Genomic DNA, 25,083 nt, shown 5'->3' with positions numbered 1-25,083 from the left:
TGCAGCAGTCACCTTTTACTTTTAGTCAAGAAATCTCTCTCTAAATTAAATCGAGGCAACTGGATCTTGTATTTGTCTGTGGAAGACGTTTCGCCTCTTCTCCAAGCTGCTTCTCATCAAGTTCATCATGTATTGGTCTCTCTAGTCCGCTACTAGTCTGACAAGAAAATGGAGAAAGGACCCAGGTATTATACGCTCTTGTGGGTGGTATTCACCAAAGTACCTGTGAAGTACTGGTTCACCTGGAACCATTGTTGTGGGTCTTCAGTGGACGGACCGTCGTTTGGGGTTCCAGGTGACACCCTGGTTGTTGTCCCGGACCTGTGAACGACAGTCCCGTTAGGGTCAGGCTGAGCCCTGGTGCGATGACGATCGTTGAGAGTCGTCTGAGGTTATGTTGTTGACCCTCCTGGGTAACCGATGAAAGGGGCGACATTGTAGATGGGGATAGATGGGTGTCCGCAGACACCTCCCCTGTTTGCGATGGCGCTCTCCACTTTGTACATATGATGCTTCCTTGACTCCCTCTTTCAAACCATCTGTCCTTCCCTGTCCAAGGATTTTTGACATTGGCTGTCTTCAAATGAGTGTGCCTTTTCCTTTAGGTGGGAGTAAGACAGCTGAGGACCAGGCGCCTTGAAGAGTTTGCCCTCCCTGTGTTGGGCCATACGTATCTGCTTTAAAAGGTGTTAGTTTCCCAATATAATAGGAGTCATTGCAATCCTCACTGCATTTGAACCGCCATTATATCAGGTTGCGCTTTTCTGATTGTGTGGTGTTTTGTCTTTGGATGTAACCAGTTTCTGCCTGAGTTGTTAACTGGGTTTGAAACATACAGGGATTTGATGTTTGTTAAAAATCTCCGGATGTTTCTCTGAGACCCCAGACACGTAATGGCAATGACTATATTTCTGCGTTTATCTTGCATTTTCTCAGCATCCTCCATGTTGGTATTCTTTCTGGAGCGTGTTGTTGTTTGTGCCAAAGGTCCAACTCGGATAGCCACAAGTTTTCAGAGCTCCCTTTAGATGTTTGTGCTCTTCTGCTTGGGCCCGAGTGGAGGTTGGTATGTTGTCAGCCCTGTGTTGCAAGGTTCTGATAACACCCAGTTTGTTGCTCCAAGTGGATGATGTGAGTTAAAGAGAAGGTATTGGTCTGTGTGCGTGGGCTTCCTGTATACTCAATGTGAAGGCTCCTGTCCCAGCAAGGTGGACATCACAGTCAAGGAAAGGTAGGTGGTTTCTTTGACTCCTCGTCTTGTGTTGAATTTGATGTTCTTGTCCACTGAGTTGATGTGTTGGGTAAAAGCTTGTAGATCTTGTGTTTTAATCTTTACCCATGTTGTCATCCACATACCTAAACAATGGCTTGGTGGAGTTCCCTTGAAGGAGTTGAGGGCCTTTCGCTCTACCATTTCCAATGTATAGATGGCCACAATGGGGGACACAGGTGAGCCCTAGCACAGCCGTGCTTTTGTCTGTAGAAATTGCCGTTAAACTGGAAATATGTGGTTGTGAGGCATAAATCCAGTAACTGGCAAATCTGATCTGGTTGAGGTTTTTCTGTCATGTAGTGTGTGATCTTGTTTTCAAATGATTCCTCACGGTTTCCACTGCCTCCATGGTTGGGAATACAGGTGAACAAGGAGAGGTCACATCGTATGACACCATGGTTTCATCTTGTGCCATTTTCAAGCTTTGATTTTGATTCAACAACAGGGTCACCTGACCCCTAACGACGGTCGTCCACATGAGACCACAACAATGGTCAGGTGAAACCAGTACTTTCACAGGTACTTTGTTTGGACCCACCCACAAGAGGTTAAATACCTGGGTCCTTCTCCATTTTCTTGGTCAGACTAGTGCGGACTAGAGAGACCAATACATGATGAACTGATGAAGCAGCTTGGATAAGAGGCGAAACGTCTTCCACAGACAAATACAAGTCCAGTTGCCTTCGATTTAATTTGAGAGAGAGATTACTATGACCTGGACGAATGAGAACATTCACAGACTTTAGTCAAGAAAGATTTGTTGTCAGATCGGCGCTGAGAGCCAGTGAATAATGTCTGTGATATAAGATGATATCTGTGATATGACCTGAAAACAATCAGCAAATAAAAAGAACAGGGGGCCAATGAGGACAGATTAGGACTCAAACTATTTATATTAGGTGTTGGGTGTTTGAAATACTGGAGATGAATGTTCATGGCCTCACCACAAAGCAGGGTTGTCTTGTTGAAATTCACTGTTTTCCATCCATCCATTAGCTATACTGCTTATCACACTAACACTATGGACACTTTAGAATTAACCTAATGTGATGTAATGTACCCGGAGGGAACCCATGCAGGCATGAGGAGAACATGCAAACTCCACAAACAACAGTGAATTTATTCTTATATTGTATTTTATTATATTAATATTATTATTGATATTTTTTTTTCTTTTTTCTTTGATGATTTAATTCCATTGAATGACTGTAACTGTGCTGTAGCAACACATTGAAGTAGTCATGCTATCAAAGCCTGTTGAATTGAAAAAAAATTAAATTAAAAGAGCGTGAGAGAGAGAGAGAGAGAGAGAGAGAGAGAGAGAGAAAGAGAGAGCCGTTCACCTAGTGTTCTGTTAACGTATTGAGAGGTGTCTATGGAGCCTCATCAGGGTCATCTGAGAAAAAACAGAGCTCTGTATGAATCTTTACTCTCTGTTCACAAATCCATGCGCACGGTCAGTGCTCAGGCCCGAATAGGCCACATAGTGAAAACCGTTTTTTATCATTTGAGCAATTTTATTCAAAAAGTCAGGAGCTTTTCATCCCAGGATGATGCTTAAAAACTCATCAGTGCTTTTTTATTTCAAGCCATCCTGTGACACACTACTCACAGGAATATCCAAAAAACATCTGGATCGTCCACAGCTACTGCAGGATGCAGCTGTCACACTTTTAACTAGGGCCATATAACACTTGTGCTGAGGTCGTTACTATGGCTTCCAGTAAATTTTAGATTTGATTGTAAATTTTTAATACTTGTTTTTAAGGCCGTACGTGGTCTTGCACCTCAGTATCTATCTGACGTGGTTGTGAGGTATGAACCAGCTCGACCCCTCGGGTCAGCTGGAACAGGCCGTCTGGTTATTCCCGGGGTCTCCACAAAAACGGGTGAAACTGCTTCAGCTTATATGCTCTAAGCCACTGCTGCCTGATCATATCAGAGGTGTTGCTGCAATATCAAATTTTAAATCAAAACTGAAAACATTCCTGTTCTGGTTTGCTGGTCTTAATTTACCATTTTATTTTACTTCTATTCCTTTTTTTTGGCTTTATATATATCTTATTTTTCATTGGTCTATTTATTATTTTATTAAACACATTTTATTCCTACTTTTTAATAGTTTTAATTTACATATCTTTTTACTGACCAGTCATTATATTTTATTTTTCTTAGTGATTTTTAATTCATATGTATCTTTTATGCGTCTGTTGTAATTTGTGTCTAATGTTTTATCTTCAAGCTATCCACATAGTTTTTGTGGTTGCAGCTCCCTTGGTAATTCATGTTTTGTGCAGCACATTGTGCTTCCAACTGGAATGAAATGTGCTGTATATATAAAGTTTTGCTTGCTTGCTAATAATAATAACAAACATAGCAATTTCAACAGGGTGCTGACCAACCCTGGACCCATCCTTGACCAATACTGGACCAACACTGAACTGATGCTGGACGTCCTCTGGACTCTTTCTACTTTGATAACAGGCTGTCTGAATATTTTATATTTAGTCACACAGTCAGATTCATGATTATCAGGATCATGAATTGACACCACAGGTGTTTTCTCCCATTGTATCTGCTGGGGGTTTCAGGATGAATACAGTGTTAGCCGTTTTTCATGACTTCATGCATCAAACTGGTGATATGATGAATCCAGTGATGATGATGAGCTCCCATAATTTTACTCTGTTGCCATCTGCTTCAGAGAGGTAGTTTTTATCCAGCTCCTCAGCTCCCCCCGCTGTTCACTGTTTCTCACCATCACGTTCACATTGAATATAATAAGTGACAAAAAGTAAGGAGTTTTTCTGCAGTTCTTCAGTCAGGTTACAACAATCAACTACATCATGTGAAACCTTCAGAGGTGGACAAAGTCCAGAGCTCCATTACTTGAAGCAGCTTGAACCAGAGTATAGACCCTCTTGATCATATATGACTTCCATAAAAATGAAAGTTGTTCAGTCAGGTTTTTACTTGAGTGAAAGTACTGGAGTTCTTGATTTAAAAAAATACTGAAGTATTCAAAAGTACATTTTTCATGTCACTATTTATGTTACTCCACAGTGTATTTACAGAACCTAATGACTCTGAAACCACCTACAAACTGTCTGACTGAAGACTGAAGAGAATAAAGAGTGCAGAACAGAGGGCAGACAAATCTATTGCATAACAGCACAAAAATGTGATTATAAGCATAAATATATATTAAGCATTTGTAGTATTTTGCTGATTCAAGAGTTTTCTTTCCATGAATTATTAAATTAGCTCCTATAGTGCTGTTATTAAACATTAATGATGCCACTGACAATAAGAATAGAACAGAGTCATTGTAAACTAACACAAACTGCTAAACTAAATACACAAATACAACCAGAAATTGAATATGAACATGATGAACAGGAAACACACCGTAGAATACATTTGAATGAATTATATAGTTTGATTGTAGTCCAAGCCGTGAATAAAAAAGGCTACAGTGTGTCACAGTTGGTGATTTAATGTCAGATTTCAACAATAGATGACAACAAGGCCACGAGGAGACCAGAGTTTCCCAGAGCCAAGACAGCCAGGATGATAGACTTCATGAAGGAGCCCTAAAATAAAGAGTATGATCGGAGTTAGAAAAGGTCTTTCTCTCAGCGGTCAGAAAACCTTTTAGTGCAGCAGACAACTGTGATAATCTTTCAAATGTGGATAAAAGCATCAGAATTGGTATGTTTATCTCTCTGGAGCCATTCATTTGAAAAATTCCAGTAGCCACTTGAAATTTCAAGATGGCCGTCATTTCTGGCAAAGAAAATACATATTTTACCACAGAATTTTACCCAAGACACAGATTTCAATGATTTTGCAATTTAATCATTTGTCTTAGACAGTGAGGATGTCAAATTCACAAGTCTTAAATTTCCTCAGAGCTTTATTTGTGCAATTTCAAATTTTGCAAAATTCTGTATAAAACAAAATGTATTTGCAGTGATGACCCAAAACTTATTTTAGTCTATTTACTTGTTACTTGTCTTAACATTAGCTCTCTAGGCTAACTCGTAAGCAGTTAGTTAGCAAGTGTTTTTGTAGAGTAATTATTGTTTTGTTTTATTTCATTTTTATTTTACAGTGTACCAAATTCCACTTTCCACATTGTTAAAATGATTGACACCTAGATTATTCACATGAGAAGATTTGTGGATGAACTTATTGCAAAAAAAAAAAACATTTCCTTGCCAGAAATGTCAGCCATCTTTAAAATGGTGGCCATCTTGAATTTTCACATGGCTAACATGTTTTATCAAAAGAGTAATAATATGCAGTCATCTGCTGTGCTATTTCTCAGTGTGCTCTTGTCTGGATTTGTGTGCTCATTAGGGTTGCCACCTATTGTGTGAAAAAATAAGGGACAACCCTTATTTTTGCAATAAATAACCTACAATTTTCTGATATGAATGCTCTAGGTATCAAATCATATATTTTAACAATGTAGAAGGTAATATTTAGTACACTGTAAAAAATGAATCCTGTGAAAATTTTAATGATTTACCTACATTTTACAAATTAAAAATGCTGTATTAGAACAATGATACCAAGGGTACAGGTCAAAAACCTTATCAGCATAAAAACTTTTTTTTATTTATTTAATTGATATTAAGAATTGTGACATCCTCATGGTCAAAAACATGATTCGATTGCAAAATCATTGAAATCTTTCCAAATTTGTAAAACTCTGCGGTAAAATATTTGTTTCCCATGGAATGGTGGCCATCTTGGAAATGGCCCCTTTTTAAAATTTCTAGTGGATAATGGGATTTTTCAAATTAATGGCGTTGGGGGGAAATATGCCAATTCTGATCCTTGCATTCACATTTGAAATATTATTATTGCACTAAGGTGCATTCAGATGTGTCAGTGAGCCATATCTGTCAGGCAGCATGCACAATAGCAGGGGTACCTAAATGGAATGTGACCATTATTAATATTTTTAGTTACATAGTTTCATATTTGATGTGTCGCTTTATGATTAGTTGCCACTCAGTTAAAAACAATAAATGATTTTACTTATTTCACTTAGAAATAGATATGAAATGAAACACACAAATCTGTTTGTGTGGTGGCGTGAAGTAGGTACCCACCCTGCAGCTGGGCTCTGATTGGTCAGGAAGAATGGCCTGTTGGTCATCTGACCCCAGAGCTGTAAGTGAAACACACAATAGTTAAAATATCACAAAATCCCCCAAACGTCTGTCAATAAAACACTGAGTTCACGATCAGCTTTACGAAAGTTTCCCTACATTTCTTCAAGTAAAAGCGTTTGTGGATCAGGAGGAGGAGCCTGAACGAGGCCACCCATGTGACATAGGCAATTAAAACATGTGTTGCCCATGGCTGGGGGAGGAGCAGTGATGACTGACTTGTACCCAGGAACATGGCCGCCACTGTAGTCACACAGAGAGCACAGTGTAACTTTAAACAACCAGGTAGGATAAAAGGAAGGTGTTTTACAAAACATCAGTGGACTCACCTGCCACACTCTCAATCACATATCCAAGTCCCCAGTGGGCCCAATTAAAGATGAACCTCCTGGAGAGAGAAACAAATAACACCTGATGCTGCACACATTTTCATACATATATACATTTAAAGACTCCTCTGAAATACCAGTATCACAATTGAACATGATGAATACTAAATCCTTTTATTTCATTTTTGTAGGGGAGTAAAAAATTCTATTTAAGAATATTCACTCTTAAACTAGGATCAGCCTTGAAAACCCACCATGTGTAAATAAAATGTAAACAGTGTTTACCTGTGAGAGTCAGGTTGTGGTCTGAACACAGCCATTACTGGCTGAAGTAGAGATAACGCCACAACACAACAGCCAAGATAGGGATGGACACCTGCATGCTGCACACACACACACACACACACACACACACACACACACACACACACACACACACACATACATACATACATATATAACAGTGGCGATTGCTCTAAGACTGCAAGGGAAGCTCAGCTTCCCCTAAAATGTCAACAAAATAAGTGGTCTTATATGTGCTGTTGTGTGTACATTTCATTGACTAAATATGCGCTAGAACACGTTCATCTTTTGTTCAGAATCAGCTGCTTATCACAGGTAACCGACACGACTTCCTTCTCATTCATCCCCGCAGCGCCACAGTGCTTTACACAGTGTAGACGCCGAGCGTCTACTGACTTCAGTGGGGAAGCACAGAGTGGGTTGTTCCACTGCAGCGAAACTAGACGGTCATTGGATAAATGCTGGGCTTTGTCCCGCCCATCGGACGCTCAGCGTCTCTGGGGGTCTATGGGGCAGTGGGCTGGCCCGGACGCTCGGCTTCTGCATGATGATTGGATGATCTGTCTGAGGCTGAGTCCCTTTTTGATTGACAGCGAAATGAGCGAATCAGCGATCTTGAAGTATAAGCATCCACCGGAGCATTTTTCAAGTTTTTCATTCCGTTGTTCGGAGTTGATCTGGAGACGTTACTGATCCTCAGCGACTTTGTCTTTGTTAAAAACGACTAGTGTTGTGTTTGGCGACTCTCTTCTGTCACTCTGTGAAATTACATATAAATAAACGGACACATTTTATGATGTAGGCCGAAAATGAGCTTCCCCTCCTTATAAGACCAGCAGCCGCCACTGATATATATATGTATATATACAGATTATATATATAACTCACCATGTTTCCTGTTATTGTGATTATTATTGGTAAATCCTGGCTGTTGTTAAAATGATACCAGTCAGAAAAAATACTCATCTGGTCAGTATCTGACTATAAATATATAAAATATATAGCCTACATTTTGCCAGTCAAGATCTGTACTCCCATCCCACTGACAACCTATAAACAGACCATGATGAGAATGTAAATGGTGAAAGCGAAAACCCTGAGCTAAACAACATTTGTACAATATCATATACAGTACCTCTCTCTCACACACGTACACCATGCTAGCAGGATAAGCTAGCAATCCAGAATGCTGCCACTAGATGTCTTGCTAGGGCCAATAGATTTTCTCATATCATATTATATAGATGATGGAAACAGATAAAACAGCAATAATGATCAGAGTTAAGAGTCAAGCATGTAGGGCGCCCAGGTGGCTCATCTGGTGAAACGAACATGCATCTGCATGGCCGAGCTGTGCTAATCACACACAGTTGTACATGCACATTTAGTTTAAAAAAAGTTTGTATGTGTGTCTCATCCTGCACATTCCCCTCCATCCCCCATATTGTGTGTATGCATAGGTGTGTGTGTACTGTACCTTGCTCCAACCTTTCCTGTAGAAAAATGGGAGGCAAAAGGCTACAGCGGTCAGAGTCACAGTTAGCATCATCAGGCCTCGATGAACCTACAAACACACACACAAAGCTTTACCAAGAATCAAGTGAAAGAAATGGCAATAATAGTGCGCGCGTGTAATATCTACCTGGAACCAGACTTTCTGCCCAAGCAGAGTTTGATTTGGCCAGTCACACTTGTAGAAGCTGGCGATGAAGACACCAACACTCCCGGTTAGCATCCAGGCTAACAGCATTAGTGCACCTGGAGAGGTGGAGGAAGTTCAGCTTAACACTAAATGTTACACTGAAACATACTGCATCACCTCCACCTCCTTCAGATGCTGATCATGCTGACGTATTTCATATATGTGGTAGATAACTCTTAAAGTAATGGAATCAAACCTGGCTGAGCCTGGATAACATATGCTTGGGTTAACTCTTAGTGATATCAAAGGAAAAATTAAGAACGCAACCCACCATGCATTTTCATAATGATGGGTCCTCGGGAACCTGTGAGGACCTGAGGGGGGCCAGTGACACGTTTTCTGTGGCTGGAGACTAATGGCTGTTGACTATGTTTCCTTACTTTACCTGGAGGAAAGAGACAAAGAGGGAGCTTGACAAATTCCTACCACACCCGGGACATTCAACACATGTGCTACATGAACATTTCCAGTGTTCTTGTTTAACAGATATTGTAGGAATCTCAGATATTCTAAGTCAGATAAAGCCTACAACAGCAGGCTGACTTACTCTGAACTGATAACTGAAGCTCTTGGAAACACTGGTCAGTAAACAGCTGTTAATGCTTACACTGGCTATGTTGCAATATCAAAACTTACAAATTGCTCCTTTAATGACATCCTGTTGTAAAAATAAAACTGAGACACATTTCAAGATTTTCTGCTGATTAAACTGTCATGTGACACAATAAAATTCTGACAGACTGATAAGAACTTTAAGACACAAGACACAGGGGTTCAGGGTCACTGCGTTCAGACATCTCTTACCATACTGAGCATGTCCACTGGTTAGAAACAGAAAGTACTCTTGGTCCAGATCATAGCGGCCTGGTTCCTGATCGGCCATTTTGACTGGCCTGCTGAACCTGCACTGGATCACTCCATCTGCCAGCTGCCATGATACTGAGGAGATCCCAGACTAAACACACACTCACACAGAGGACAAAAACAGGTTGGTGGTTTGAGACATAAAGTCCAAGAAGACATTCATATTGCACAGAGTTGTGCTCATGATATGGTTAGCCGAGCTAAGCATAAAGACAGGACGCAGCTAGCCTGTGGCGCTGGTTGCCAGATACAATTGGTAAGACCCATCTTCTATTGCCTCCTGAACCACAGCCTCAGGTTTTTACATTTCTGTTTGTGTACAGATTATACTAACATGATGAATGAAACCTAACTAGAGGTGTATGTATTATTGAACTTTGCCAAACCTGTCTTCTAGAAATGATATTTATACACAAATAATGTGTTTGGCAACTCACAAATGTTGATACTGAATGCTCTGAATGTTTTCTGCCAAAATATCCAATCTTTTTGTCTGACTTTTGCAGATTGTAGAGACTTAAGCATTATTCAATATTTTTCATGGTTATGTTTAGACTCTAAGCATTTGGTTAAAGCTCCATATTCTCCTCTTCTCCTGTGTTTTATTTGAAGTGTTGATCCATAAGAAGATATTTTTGTGGTTTTAAGACCCAAAAACCATCTCTGTAGTTTTACATCTCCTCTCTCAGGCTTCTCTCTGGAGCTCTAGTAACAATAGGTCAGTGAGCCAATCAGAAGAGGGGAGGCTCTGGGCCTCTATTCTGATTGGCTGACTGACTTCTGAGTGATCCAATAAAAATATAGCAGTTTTCAGATAAAACACTCAGAGAAGCCAAATCCTGCAAGGCTGAATGGTGGGTCCAGGTGGGCAGGGCTTGGGGCATGGCTGAGGGTGGTGACTGCTTTGTTGTGACATCACAAAGTTCCAGAAGTCCTGACGGCTGGTTTTAAGGCTTCTGAATACAGGCTGTGTGCATTTCTCTGTGGACTGAGGCTTTGATACTTTCACAGTATTAATATAGAACCTAGACCTGCTTTATAAGACTGTGGTTTAGTTAAAACAGAAAAGGTTGACAGTGTCTGACTCTGGATACAAAAAAACACCTCTGAACAGACCCCAGACAGTGATTACGTTGCCACTACAAAATAAATAGGAAAGTATTTTAGTAGTCTATGAACGTCTTAACCAGGCTAACTGTTTCCCTTTGACTCCAAGCTGAGCTAACCACATCGTGACTGATATCCAGTCTTCAGTGTTGTCTGCTCCTGCACTTCCTGCTAATATCACAGTGGATTCATTCAGATAAAACTTGTACTGATCCTGAGTGTGTTTTCTTTTGTCACCTGTGTCTCGTCGTCAGGGTGTGTTCGTCCACTAACGAAGGCAGCACTCACTGATACTCTGTCCCCATCTTTTACACACATATACACATCATCGTTGCCCTACACACACAAACAAACACACATGCAAAAACATAAGATATATTTAGCATATACTGTCATACTCAGGTTAACAGAGGCGCAACATGTAAATGGATTGTAACAGAAAGTTGTTCTTCTCACACTAAGATCATAGCTCAAAGTACAATGAAGATCAGCCTGTATACTGACTGGCTTACCATCCATGTGTCCCAGGACAAAGCAAATGCAACATATCCCTCCGCTGGGCCACTCAGCTCGAATATCACAGACTGCAGAGAACAATGATGATTACATTATTCTAATAATAAAGATACAGATGTTTCTATGTCTCTATGTTATTGATGTTAAAATGCTACATGAAGCATGTTCACCTAACTGTATTAGTAAATCAAAAAGTTAATGTCAAACCATTTTGTCTTGTCTGTCTGTGGTCATGGACAAAAAGAAGCAGTGAGAATCTTGTGGATCACATCCTGGAGGGTCTAATAGGCAGGATTTTAATTCGCCACAGCCATCAGAATTGAACTAAACATAAAAGATGAGGAGGAAGTATATTATATTGGTATATGGTTTATTGATCACTTCATGTCCAGACAGGAAATCAATATCACAATCATTTGTTCAAACACTGAAACACTCACAGGTCCCGGCAGGATAGAGGGTGTGGTCGTCTGTATCGGAGGAGATGTAGTGGTGGGCGGAGTTGGGTGAGGTGTAACACCATGGCGATAAATGATTGGTCCAGGCAGCTTCACCCAAAATACACTGTAGTGGGCGACTACAGTCACGCTGGAAAATATACCCACAGACAGATCAAAATGTTTAGATAGATGTCAAGTATGATGTCAAGAAGATGTCAAGACAGACACACAACCTTTCCTAAAATTAAGATAGACTAACTTTTCCATGCGCATTTAATGAGAAACTTTCACACACAGATAAACGCTTTCGATATGGATTGGTCTCTGAAATTGAGGCATGTGGAAATGGAGGCATCATTAAGATTAGGCTGACGCTATTTGCACCTGGGTAAAAACTGGACTAATGTGCTCTCTCCTCTTTGTTCTGGTTAACAGCTGAGCCGCAGAGTTTTTAAATTTTTTGGGAAGCCAATGAAAAGTGCATTACAGTAATTCGGCTGGAAATAAAGATCATAAATCAGTCTTTCAGCATCATGTTGCTAGAAAACAAGTGGAAATGCACTTTATAGCTACAGTATCATTTGGTTCAGCAGAGATGTAAAGTTATGTGTCATCAGCGTAACTATGGAAACATACATTGGTTAATAAGTGCCTGACGGCTTACCACCCGAATGTGGCACTTATCAATTACCATCCTGTACAGCGCAAAAACAACAAGGCACTTAAGTAGCCATTAGCTGTTTCATATGGATGAAAAAGAGGCAAATAGCTGTCGTGTGATTCATTTGGAATTTGTACATTATACTTTATTAATTTTTTGCATTTTATTTTTTTATCATAAATTTGCAGTAAGAGAGACTATGAGCACTATTAGAAACCACTAACAGCATTGCATCACAAAAATAATATTTCATATAACTTAAAATGGTTCACTTAGCAGACAAGTTAGCTAGCTTTAATACTAAAATAACTTGTTCTGTTGTGTTACTGTATGACTGAACAGTATATATATATTCTAGAAGTATCTCATTAAGTAGAGGGAAGCTAAGTGATAGGAAGTTTGTAATAGACGAAGAGGAAATTCCAATAATTAGGGAAAAATCAGTAAAGAGTCTAGGTAGGTGGTACAAGGCAGACTTGAAGGACGGAGAACAGGTAGTGCAGTTTCGGAAAGATGTTGCCGAGGGACTGGATAGAATAGATAAATCAGGGCTTCCAGGAAAATTGAAGTTGTGGTGTTTGCAGTTCGGATTATTTCCCAGACTGATGTGGCCAATGTCTGTTTATGAGATTCCATTATCTGCTGCAGAAAAAATGGAAAGATTAGTTAGCTTTTACATTAGGAAGTGGCTAGGTGTTCCTAGATGTTTAAGTACGGTGGCACTGTATGGGAAAGGCATACTTCAGCTCCCAGTAACTAGTCTAGTGGAGGAGTTTAAATGTACTAAGGTTAGGACAGAGCTCCTGTTATCTGGGAGTAAAGATGTGGTAGTCAGTAAGGTGGTTCCAAACCCAATCAAGGGGAGAAAGTGGAATCCAAGAATGGCAGTGCAGGAGGCAGAAGCAACGCTCAGGCATACAGAGATTGTGGGTAATGTTCAAATAGGCCGGGGAGGCTTGGGGCTTGGCCCAGGCAAACCGGTGTGGAGTAGAGCAGGTCCCAAGGAAAAGAGAAAGCTAGTGGTGGAACAGGTTCGTAGACAGGAGGAGATATTAAGGGGTGCAAAGGCAGTGGCTCAGGCTAAGCAGGGACAGTGGTTAAATTGGGAAGGTGTAGATAAGAAAAAGCTTAGCTGGAAAGAGCTGTGGAGTATGGAGGAAAGTAGCATTAGATTCTTGATAGGGGCAACATATGATGTATTGCCAACTCCCCAGAACCTAAAACTCTGGGTAAATGGAGACCCGCTATGTGCATTGTGTTCAGGTACTGCAACTCTAAAGCACATTTTGTCAGGCTGTAAGGTTAGTCTGTCGCAAGGCCGGTACACGTGGCGACATAACCAGGTTTTAAAAAGCTTAGCTGCAGGAATAGAAGACCTACGGAGGCAGGCAAATTTAGGAGGGTCTAAAACAAAGAGAGTTGCAATAAAGTTTGTTCAAGAGGGAGAGAAAGTTGGTAAGACAGCAAGGAGGCAAGGCAGCTTAGAGGATGCTTGTGATTGGGAAATGCAGGTAGATTTAGGAGGAAAGCTTGTTGTTCCCCAGGAAATAGCCAGTACAAAGTTAAGGCCTGACATAGTCTTGTGGTCTAGGAGTAGAATGAAAGTATATTTCATAGAGCTGACTGTTCCATGGGAGGCTTCAGTTGAAGAAGCATATGAAAGGAAAAAGCTCAGGTATGTAGAGTTAGGGGCAGAAGCAGAGCAGCGAGGATGGAAAGTTAGGATTTGTCCAGTAGAAGTAGGATGTAGAGGATTTGTAGCAAGGTCTGTTGTCTCTTTGGTAAGGGAGCTAGGAGCAAGTGGACAGAGTGTGAGGAAAATAGTAAAGGACATGTCAGATGAGGCAGCAAGATCCAGTCAGTGGATTTGGATGAGAAGAAGTAATGGTAGCTGGGGGCCCAGCAGGGGGAGCACTTAGGATAGACAGACTCTTAGGAGAAGCAAGGAAGAAAATCCAGGAAGAGGAAGTTTTTTTAAGTGGAGGGTGTGGCCTCTGTGAGCCTCTTTGAGACCATGCGGTTAGTTCAGGTGAGTTGGTTTGTTTGTATTGCTCTGAATTGGTTTGTAGTGTGTCTCTGACTGTCTAGGTGAGTTTGTTTGTTTTAGGTGAGTTGTTGGAGAGTGGGGGAGTAGGGGGAGGTAGAGCACAGCCTAACCCGGTGGGGGAGAGCTAGCCCAAACAGGCACCTCTCCCTGACTCTACCTCCCTCATTCAAAATGGCCGCCACTTTCTCCAACTGGTTAGGGGAGTTTGTTTGCTGAATCTGCTAGTGTGGTTTGTCCTAGTTGATGATAGTGTTGTTTGTGGTAGCATAGGCAAGATAAAGGAGAAAATAGTTGTGGTGTGAGGAGCAGTGATGGCTGGCATTATGGGAGTGACTCTGGGACGCCAGTGATCACTGTCTAGCCTCCTGGAGGTGTCGTGGGACCAACTAGACGAAACACTGGTGAAAGGAGGTTCCCACCTGATGACCCCAAAGACATGTTAGTTATCACTGCTCATTAGTCTGTGTAGCTGAATTAATAGTTATCATAGGGCTTAGGGAGTTATTCACTGAGTCTGGTCCAGTTACTACAGCACAAGTTTCTTGTGTTTATCTTAAAAAATATTCTTATCCTATCCAATTATATATTTTACATTACTGCATTTGCTCTGTCATTTTTTACAGTGAAACTTGATACTACTGTATATTCACTTCCTGTTCAGTCAAAACATAAACAGCACAGAGATAGATGTAGGCCACCTGTCCTAGCTTGACTAGCTACTTTCAGTCACTGAGCTCAGTTACATCAAGTTACACAGGCTAACATTGCTAATAACACTTTATGCTGTGGAGCTGTGTAACTGTGTAACTGCGTAAACTGTAAACTATTTTTTCTGCATCTGTCATTATCACAGTAGATGCTGTTCAACATAGGTTTCATGGATTAGCTTTGAATTAGCATTTAGAAAGAGAATGAAACTCACAAGAAATGAACCTCACTGGGAGCATCGTGAGGAGCTTTCCAGATGACAGTCACCTCTGTCTGTCTGGCATCACTTGTATGGCTCACTGCTGATCCCTACACACACACACACACACACACACACACACGCACGTTATTTTTCATATTTGCTTTGTATAATATTTTTGCATGGATTGTGATGAACAATGGGAACATAATCTTTGTGTGTTCCCCACTACTATATTATTTTGTGTGCATGTGTGCATATGTACACCTGTTGCTTATTACATGTGAGCAGCTGTGTCCTGTTGGGATTGGTCAGGGTGAAGGTGCCAGTGGTGGATACAGAGCCCTGATTGGCTGCATCTCTGGCCTCAAGCAGGAAACCCTCAAAGTATGATGTTCCAGACAGAACAACTGGAAAGTGTTTTCATGAAGGTATTAAAATAAAGATTTATTAACACAAGCATGTACTGTTGTCATCTAAATAAATAACGTACTAACCTATACCGGTAGTCGTAAGTTTGATAAAGCCCTGTATTTTGACCAGGTTTAATCTTCAATTCTTCTTTAATTGGATTAGTTTGGTCAAATTTTCTATTTATAAAAGACTGAGATGACATGTACAGTTCTTCCTTTTCAAGTGTATATTTAAAAACTTAAAGTAAACTGACATTTGGAATCCTGTTTTAAGGAGGATTTCCTTTAAGTTTGGATGAAACGTTGTATTTTATATTATTTTATATGATGGTTTGGATTCAACATCTCTATCTGAACAACAGTTATTAGTCACCTTTGATGTGATCTCCAGGGTTGAACGTGGTTGTGTTGGTTGCTAGGTGGTAAGGGCTGGCAGTGGTCTGACCAGGGGCACCATGGTGGGGCTCCATGCTGCCACAGACTTTGCTGACCTTGCCATTGGCATAGCAGTCTGCTGGCACCCAGTAACACACAGACACAGAGATGAAGAGGAGACAACACAAGCCCAGAGACATTTACAGGATGAAGTGTCAGCTGTCACGGGGCGTCCAGGGCATCTGAAAGGACAAAAGAAATCACTTTTATTTGAAGCGTTGATCCATAAGAAAATATTTTTGTGGTTTTAAGACCCAAAAACCATCTCAATGTAGTTTTACATCTCCTCTCTCAGGCTTCTCTCTGGAGCTCTTATAACAACAGGTTGGTGAGCCAATTAGAAGAGAGGATGCTCTGGGCCTCTATTCTGATTGGCTGACTGACTTCTGAGTGATCCAATAATAATATAGCAGTTTTCAGGTAAAACACTCAGAGAAACCAAATCCTGCAAGGCTGAATGGTGGGTCCAGGTGGGCGGGGCTTGGGGCATGGGTTGGGGGTGGTGACTGCTTTGTTGTGACATCACAAAGTTCCAGAAGTCCTGATGGCTGGTTTTAAGGCTCAGTGTCTGAATACAGGCTGTGTGCATTTCTCTGTGGACTGAGGCTTTGATACTTTCACAGTATTGATATAGAACCTAGACCTGTTTTATAATCAAACAAAACATGGACACCTAAACAAACAGTGAGCTTCCCACTACACTTCCTATAATTGTACTTATTAGTAGCACAGAAGTAGAAAATTATCTGTAAAATTATCTGTTACATTGTGGGAAGACTTGGACAGGTGTCAACAAACTGCTGCCGTAGCATCTGCAAACCAACAGTTAGCTAATTAAAAGGGAGCCAGTAATATAGCCTAAAGATTCTATTTATATGTGGATTAACTTGTCAACAAGTGTGTAAAATGCAGCAGGTGATGAATAAATAAAATTAACTAAATTAAGCTAATTTCCATTTACAGTATGTAATCAGTCTGTTGATTTATGTGTTGTTCACTCACAATGACCGCATTACTGTGGTGGCACAGTCAAACCGAGCAGTAAAGCTATTGATGAGTTATTCCTGAACATTATTGTCCCTCCGTGAAAGACAGGTGGTCTGTGTGAATGTGGGAGTCCTTCTGTGTTTCAGGGTTCGGACACAAATTTTGAAATACTAATAATAATAATAACTTTAAGGTTTTTGTCTGGATGTCGAAATGTTGTACACAGTAACTAAGCCAGTTCTAAGCCTATGACTATAAATCAATAATTTCTCAGTGCATGACTTCTTCTGTGGATTTTGCTTTGTGTTTTTGTCCAGTGTTGAGTCAATTGCTGGAGCAGCTGATAACAGTTTGGTGATTTACAGAGTGTGTGCAGAAATGAGAAAAGATGTGTGTAAACAGAGTGCTGTGTAAGTGTGTGAGCTGAAACAACAGCAGAGACATTTGTATTCTGGACTGTTCACTGCAGTACATGTTGAACGAGAGCTGTTCCAATGACAGGAGACTTTTTGACTTTTTACTGCAAAGAAATCACCTCCACTTATTAAAACTGTCATAAAAAAATAAGAAATAATGTTTCCTGTAAACTGAAATGACTACTCACCAATTTGCTGCAGTAGAGCGAAACACTGCCTGAACTCTGCAGAACAACGTCCGAGTGTGACTGTAATGTGTGTGAGTGCAATGTCATTTCCACTGTTCCAGCGTTTTAAAGTGGAGCACAAGGTAATATTGCAGCAGTTTTACGACCTGACGGATGGACTATTGGAACATCCTGATATGACTCTTCACGTTGTTTCCATTACTTATCACATTCACATTCCACTTCCAGCTATATAAGAAGAACCAATAACACCCACCCTGTCATACACAAGAGCAAGGCTGTAGAAGAAATAGAACATTTTAAAAAATTTTTTGGGGCTTTTGTGCCTTTAATGGACAGGACAGTAGAGAGACAGGAAATGGGGAACGACATGCAGGAAAGGGCCGTCCGATGCAGGAGTCGAACCGGGGGCCAGGTGCAGCGAGGACTGTAGCCTCTATATATGGGTGCCTGCTTAACCCACTGCGCTATGCGACGCCCCGAAATAGAACATTTTAAATACTTGGCCACAATCACTGATCAGACCCTGACTTTTAGCTGGGACACATATTTTCAATAAAGCTAACAGGAGCCCGGTTGAAAGCATCTCACAAATGTCAGCATCTATGTTCACATTGCAGGGAAGGTGAATATTTGACAATGCTGTTCACAGGAATGATAAACACATAGCTGCTGACACCTCACACTCACTACACTCAGAGTTTGAACTGCTTCCGTCTAGCTGTCGATTCAGGGCCCCAACTGTCAACCAGAACATGTATAAGAAGAAACTTTACTTTACTACTGGTTTTGTTTTTTATAAGATCTGCTCTCTGGCATTTATTTGTTTATCCTGTCTGTTACTACCTGCTCATTTACACTATTATATGTTGTAGATGTTGTATGTTTTTAATGGTGAGTTGTCTTATGTGGATTGTATATGTTTTTATTGTACTTTTTTTTTTATTGTACTTTCTTTGGGAGAAGCCAAAGACAAATTTCCACTGAGATGGACCACAACCCAAACCCTAACAGGGAGAGAATTTATCTGGAAAACTACAATATCCAGATTACTACAGACTACTTACATGTCTGTGAAACGTTATCAATACATTTACCATAAAATAAACTGAACTGAATTAGAATTTGCTAATTTCATACCTGTTGTTTGTTTCCTCCTTGCACCAGGTGTGAATGCTGAACACTCAGAGCATCAGAGACTTTGTCTGACTAAACTAACTGTACACACACACTGCATCACAATATGACACTGATAAGACTCAAAGTCAGACACTGATAATAGGAAAAGTAATGCCTCAATGTCTCTGTTTTCATTTTTAACAGCATTTTCTTTTGTATGATTGCACTGTTCCCAGTGGCTTTGGTCCTTGGTGGTTCCCACACTTTTCTATCAACCACCTCTTTGGGAACCAGTTGAGTCAGTGAATCACATTCACAGACCTTTTTCACAGCAGGCAAAGTGACTTGCCCCAGCAGGAAAAGCAATGATAATTCTGTTTTATAATAATTCTTTTTTTTTTTTTTACAATGTAGTGCAACAATTAATAGTGTGATTAGTTAGTCCCATGTTTGATAGGCCAAATTGCTGTGCTGTGAAAAAGGTCTATGTAACCTAAAGGTTCAGGACAGCTGGACCGAGATGAGCCGTGCTGTACCTCAGTAACAGGAAGTGGTTGCTGTTGTTGTGTTTTATCCACATTTTAATGACAAATGGCCAAATTGTCATTTTTCTCTCTCCCACCAGCTTCACTGAATCCAGGGATCACCCCAGAACAGAGGAGCCTCTTCACCACTTTATTTAGTCTCTTCATGTCTGCTGGTGAGATGCTGCTGTTCCAGCAACAAAATAAACTGCTGACGCCACCACATAAAAGCTGCTGCCTGCACCCAGACAGACCTGAGTCTCCTCAGCAGATGAAGTCTGCTCTGGTTAGTCGATGAATGCTTCCAATTCCAACATCTTGACGGAACTTCTTAAAATTTGGTAGAAACGTTCACCTGGACTAAAGAACAAACTGATTAGATTTTGGCAGAGCCCTTGAAGAGAGAGAGGCATGTCAGCGCTGGTCCAAAATGCTTGATCATCACGTGATTCATCACATCATAACAGTTCCCAGAAGTTTGTAGCGAGCAATTTGACAAAGTAAATTTATTTATTTATATAACACGCAGATATGTGTATGTGGTTCACATCACTGTTTTTTAAGCAAAATTCAGTTCTATTTGATGATATACAGCCTATGTTTCAGGGTAACAGCTAGCATTAACTGCCCTGTTGACTATCTAAGGCTAACCTTACGGTAGTTAAAGAGCATGATGCTGTTGGCGGAAAATAAGAATGTTTCAAAATTCTGATCAGATTAAATTTTTCACCATTTCTACCAATTCATGGTAGTTTCAGTAATCCCATCATAGGTGAAGGCTGAGTAATCTTAATGACTAATGTAATCTTTATGATGTTCAGATAGGACAGAAGGAGACTGACAGGTGACTGTCAGTGATTGTCATGAATTCATTAATAAATCTGTAATAAACACAGACACATGAATAACATGTTAATCACTTTGTGTCCTTTCCACTGTGCTGTCTTTACATACAGTCTGCACCATGATGAGGAAAAAAAGATGCTAACAACCAAAACTATGTGAGGTATTCAAACACTGCATTTGCACTTTTTCACACACCATTAGGGAGCTTAATATTTAGTTTATTAAAAATAAGGAACAGGGAAAGGCTTGTAAAACCCAGGGAGTTGAGACGCAGGTTGTGGTTGCTGTCTCACTGCAGGGAATCTTCAGGCTCCTTTGAATCTCCCTTTGGTTCTTGTGCTGAAAAAGAGGGCAAAGACAGAGGAGAAAGGGATAGACACACCCATACATCTGTGAAGATTCTCAGTCATTCAGGTCATGGTTATCCAAGAAAAGTGGACTTGGTTGTAGATACTTGAAGATGTTTCACCTCTCATCCAACAGGCTTCTTCAGCTCTGAACTGTCTTCTAGTATCTAAAACCAAGTTTAGTTGCCCTCAATTCAACCTTTCTTGGACATACCTGTATAGGTTCAGACAGGAAATTGCCTTGGGAGATTATTAGGGGTATCTGGTTATTATTATCTGTGGCCCGCAAATCCTACTGTTGTTATAGAGTTTTGGGATATTCTGACTCTAGAGGGTGCTACAAATGCAAAACGTTTGTATCTCAGATTCAGCTGCATGGATTCGTACAAAATTCTGTGGATCTACGGTCATTACTCAGTCTATGACTACAGTTTGGTAATGATTGTTTAAAGTGGGCGTGACTAATTACAAAATATATAAATTTCTAATCATTCCACATGCCAAACTTCTAGAAATCACACTAAATCACTCTTATGAGAGAGCTGAAGTTTTTTCAGCATATCCACTAAATGATGATGAAAGTTCACTGTATATGGTCAATTCAGAATTCCATCACTCTATATTTTTTAAAATATGTAAAATCAATTAACATCTATATCTCCACAAGTCTTCACCCAAGTAAAGTTGTGTGCAGCACACAGTTACCCAGTGGCACAACCAGTAAGTCACCTTCTCTGGTGATGCCAGGGTCAGGGGTTCGAAACCCCAGATGGCCGAAGTCCTGCTTCAGCAAAACTTCAATGGGAATTCTTACATATGGTATTTAAATGCTTGCGGGCTGCTTGGATGACGTTAATTGCTGCTCGCGGCTATATTTAAAGTTATGGCGCTTCATTAGTTGTGATCATCAACAGCTTTTGCTGCTGATGTTAAACAAAGTATGACAAGTTGCATCAGTTACTGATGTTTTTTTAGTTAGTGAGTTTTTTATTTGTCAAGTTTGTTTTGATACGCAGGAAATTTGATGATGATATGATGTGAATTCCTATAGAGTAATAATGTAATAGCATGTTCGTACATGTCCAGTAAGTATAATGTGTTCCCTAATACTGTGCATTCAACCACTATGGGATATTAATGTGGGTAGACAGAATTGAATTGTTGTGTGGGAAGTAAACTGAAGTCACTCTGCAGGTACATTTTGAGGCAGACCAGTTTGTTCAGACCAAAAAGGGCAAAACTAGGCTGAGAGCAGATGCTGCTCCTACAGATTTGTGCATCATCCTGAGGTCAAACAGAGGAGGGCTCCTGCTCATCGATGCTCCCCTGGACCTGTAAATATTGAACTCATAGCTGCTGATCAAAGCTGTAGTGTTAAAAGCAGCACAGGTATGATAATAATAATAATACTTCCTTAAAATACATATTTTGCATTCAATATAATTACTATGACTGGATGCTGGTTTATCTGAAACATCAACAATCTCATCATGTTGCACTCAGTCTGACCTGCAGCATCACTGCTCCTACACCAAACAGCACCTAGTGCTCCTACAGTGGCTTACTGATATATAGTGTGAATCTTTCAAAATCGCTGGCTTATTTGTTATCAATTGTTATCCATCTTCCCTCTACCCTTGCCAATCAATCCAAGATCAGCTGAGCTGCAAAGTAATTTAGACAGGTAATGGTCACCAGAGTGACGAAGCGCAAATACATTCAATACATTTTTGTTTACTGTGTAGAAATCTCATCGTCTCAATAATGCACTTTAGTGATACATCACAAAAATAGCTTGCTTCATTATTACTGTAATATAACATTAGCTCACGCTCCAAAATAGATATTCACACACACCCAATGTTACATTTCACTAATATTTAACTAACTGCACCCCACAAGAAAATCACTTCTAGCCTTAGTTCCACAATGTTGAATGAAATGACATTACGAGAACGTGATTTACAATCAATAGGGTGCTCTTGGTTAATGTTAAGTATTGCTAACTTTATCCATATGCAGTATCTAAGTCTAATCTGTTATTGAATCAAACGTGACTTCTTCTGTCAAGCCTGTGAAACAGAGTAACAGAAAACTGCTTGAATCATACCTTGGTTTTATTGTGCAGATGTTTATTGATGCTTCTTTTCTGCTAACACAGATGTTCTGTACTTCCTGTGCAATGCCAGAGATGAAGTCAGAACCTGTCAATGACCCCTATGATCAATCTGACAGCAGCAGATTGTATGTGTGAGCCTGATTTAAACACAGCTTTGGTAAATAGAGATTTCAGCTATGAAATTGTTAATGTATCCCACATAAGAGCAGTCACATCACTCTCTCCACAAATATTTGTTTGAGTTGTTTCAGTCGAAGCCCCTTTGATAGATAAATTCAGGAATGTGTTCCTCGTCTGTTCAGTTTGCTTGGACTGGCTAATGTGACCGTGTTGTTACTGGGTTTATTAAGGTCAAAGTCACCCTCAGCTATAGTACAGCAGCACTTCAGCACACAGAGTCAGTGTATAGAAGTGGGACACCTCCCTACACCTGTTACTTGTAAACACAGAGATCTTTGAACCTGAACCGCTCTAACCAAGTCACCCTCTTGTCAGCTATTTTTCTTTTACAGTCTGTGAAGTGCAAGAATTATAAATAATAAATCATAAATGATATGGACTCAAGTGTTTCCTGCCCTGCTGCTGTCTCTGTCTCCCAGCTTCACTTCTGGTCCCCTACCACCATCATGTGGTAAAACAGAGGAAAGGTGAACATCTTCAGTTAACAGTGAAATTAAATATGTGAATGAAGTTATCCTACTTTCTGTTTTCTGTTTACTACTTACAGTGGGATTTATTTGAGACTGTAACAGAGATAAATCTTGGTGACACAGTGTTTTTCCCCAAATTATTATTCATAAACAAATGAGCAAAGCATTTTGTCATTGTGAGGTAAAATAAAAACATTTGATGTATATCATCTAACAGAGAAGAGGGATGTTGTCTCAAACTATGACAGCTGTCAATACTGAGACTAAAAAGTCAGAAGATCAGAACAATAACAACCACGCTGTGTCTCATAAGTAGACTGCTGATTATGTCCATTGCTCCATTTGTCACCCCTGATGCAACCACAAAACAAATGCAAACACATATGAAAATATATTGAATGTTACTTCAAAACACTGTGTCCCAGTTCCATACTGCAATGTATAGGGGAGACTGGGGATGGTTGTAACATGGGTCAGTTGTAACACTTCCAATTTCTCCAATCAGGAACAAGTTCTGAATCACCTCATTCACTCTGTACCTGCTCAATTTAGTCATTATTCCACATGTGAGGAAGTGGCTCACTGTCACAGATACAGACAGTTTCAGGAGAAGAATTTTTTTTTTAACTTCCTTTATTTTTGTAATAGCACTGTTTGCTTTGTATTTAAACTCTTCAAACGTATGTCATGTTTATTGTGAGTCTATGTAGATATTTGTCATGCTAGTTGTCAGTGCTAATGGTTACTTTGTTTGATCAGTGTGGGTTTCAACTAAAAGTTTCAGTTTCCCAGGATGCTCAGGATGCCTCAAACTGCAAAAGAAATAAATACATGGAATGGCATTTTTTCTTTTTTTTCTAAATATGTAAAATATAGACAATGACATGACAGATTTATGTCTAACAATGTCAGTATTGTTGATCAAATGTATCAACTGAATCTTAATGAACAAGGCTCGGCTCTGATGGTTGGAAGCAATGTTGAAAGATAAAAATGTAAATAGATATGAAAAGAGATGCTCACTGTAATATAATGTTAAATCAGTTACAGGAATTTGATTACAGAAACTCATTTTAATTTACCTGATCTATGTCAGTGTAATGTAGAGGCCTAACACCGGCATTATGTCAATAGCCAGGGCTCTGGCAGTACAGGCCTGGAGGGCTGCTCTCTGCCTCCTCAACAACTGCACTGCAGTGCCAGGTTATGTAACTGCTTTGTCTATTTGTGTGTGTGTGTGTGTGTGTGTGTGTGTGTGGGGGGGGGGGGGGGTACATGGTATGTTTATGTGTCCTGGTAAAGCTCAGACAGAGAACAACAGAAACAGAAATTATGCAACTGAATGCTCTTTGTGAGCATTATGGCTGCAGTTTCCGATAAGATGTTGTCATTTATTTCATCACTTCTGTTAACATTACAAGATAGGGCTTTTTACCCCACATTTCTGTCAATTTCTCAGGAAAAAATGTTACGACAATGGAGTTCTAAATAATAACTAAAAATAATAATAATATAATAAAAATAAAAAATATTAACTGTGCATATAGCACCAACAACCTTTAAGAATGCATACACCATTATTCCATTCAACATGCAACTAAAATTACATAATAACAGTAGCAGTTGCGACATTTTGTTTTACTCGGGTTATTACGGTAACGGCCCAACTGCAGCTCCGGGTCTGCAGACCACGCCCCCTCCGTTCAG

General features: G+C 40.1%; 1 protein-coding gene across 1 annotated transcript; it reads right to left on the bottom strand.

Moving 5' to 3' along the window:
• Window positions 1-264: 264 nt before the first annotated feature.
• On the bottom strand, window positions 265-16,320 carry LOC111233826 (putative ferric-chelate reductase 1). Its single transcript, XM_022761730.1, has 14 exons — window positions 16,119-16,320; window positions 15,598-15,742; window positions 11,718-11,865; window positions 11,485-11,601; window positions 11,274-11,345; window positions 10,999-11,097; window positions 9,595-9,745; window positions 9,062-9,175; window positions 8,731-8,846; window positions 7,071-7,111; window positions 6,786-6,844; window positions 6,676-6,699; window positions 6,397-6,455; window positions 265-321 (listed from the first exon to the last, which is right to left on the bottom strand). The coding sequence occupies exons 1-14, from the start codon at window positions 16,318-16,320 to the stop codon at window positions 265-267; spliced, it is 1,404 nt and encodes a 467-aa protein (XP_022617451.1).
• Window positions 16,321-25,083: the final 8,763 nt, after the last annotated feature.

This window comes from Seriola dumerili, unplaced genomic scaffold, assembly GCF_002260705.1.
Source record: "Seriola dumerili isolate Sdu_G_001 unplaced genomic scaffold, Sdu_1.0 BDQW01000432.1, whole genome shotgun sequence".
Classification (NCBI taxonomy): domain Eukaryota; kingdom Metazoa; phylum Chordata; class Actinopteri; order Carangiformes; family Carangidae; genus Seriola; species Seriola dumerili.
The sequence above is the reverse complement of the archived record's forward strand: the minus strand, read 5'-3'. Positions and strand labels throughout refer to the sequence as shown.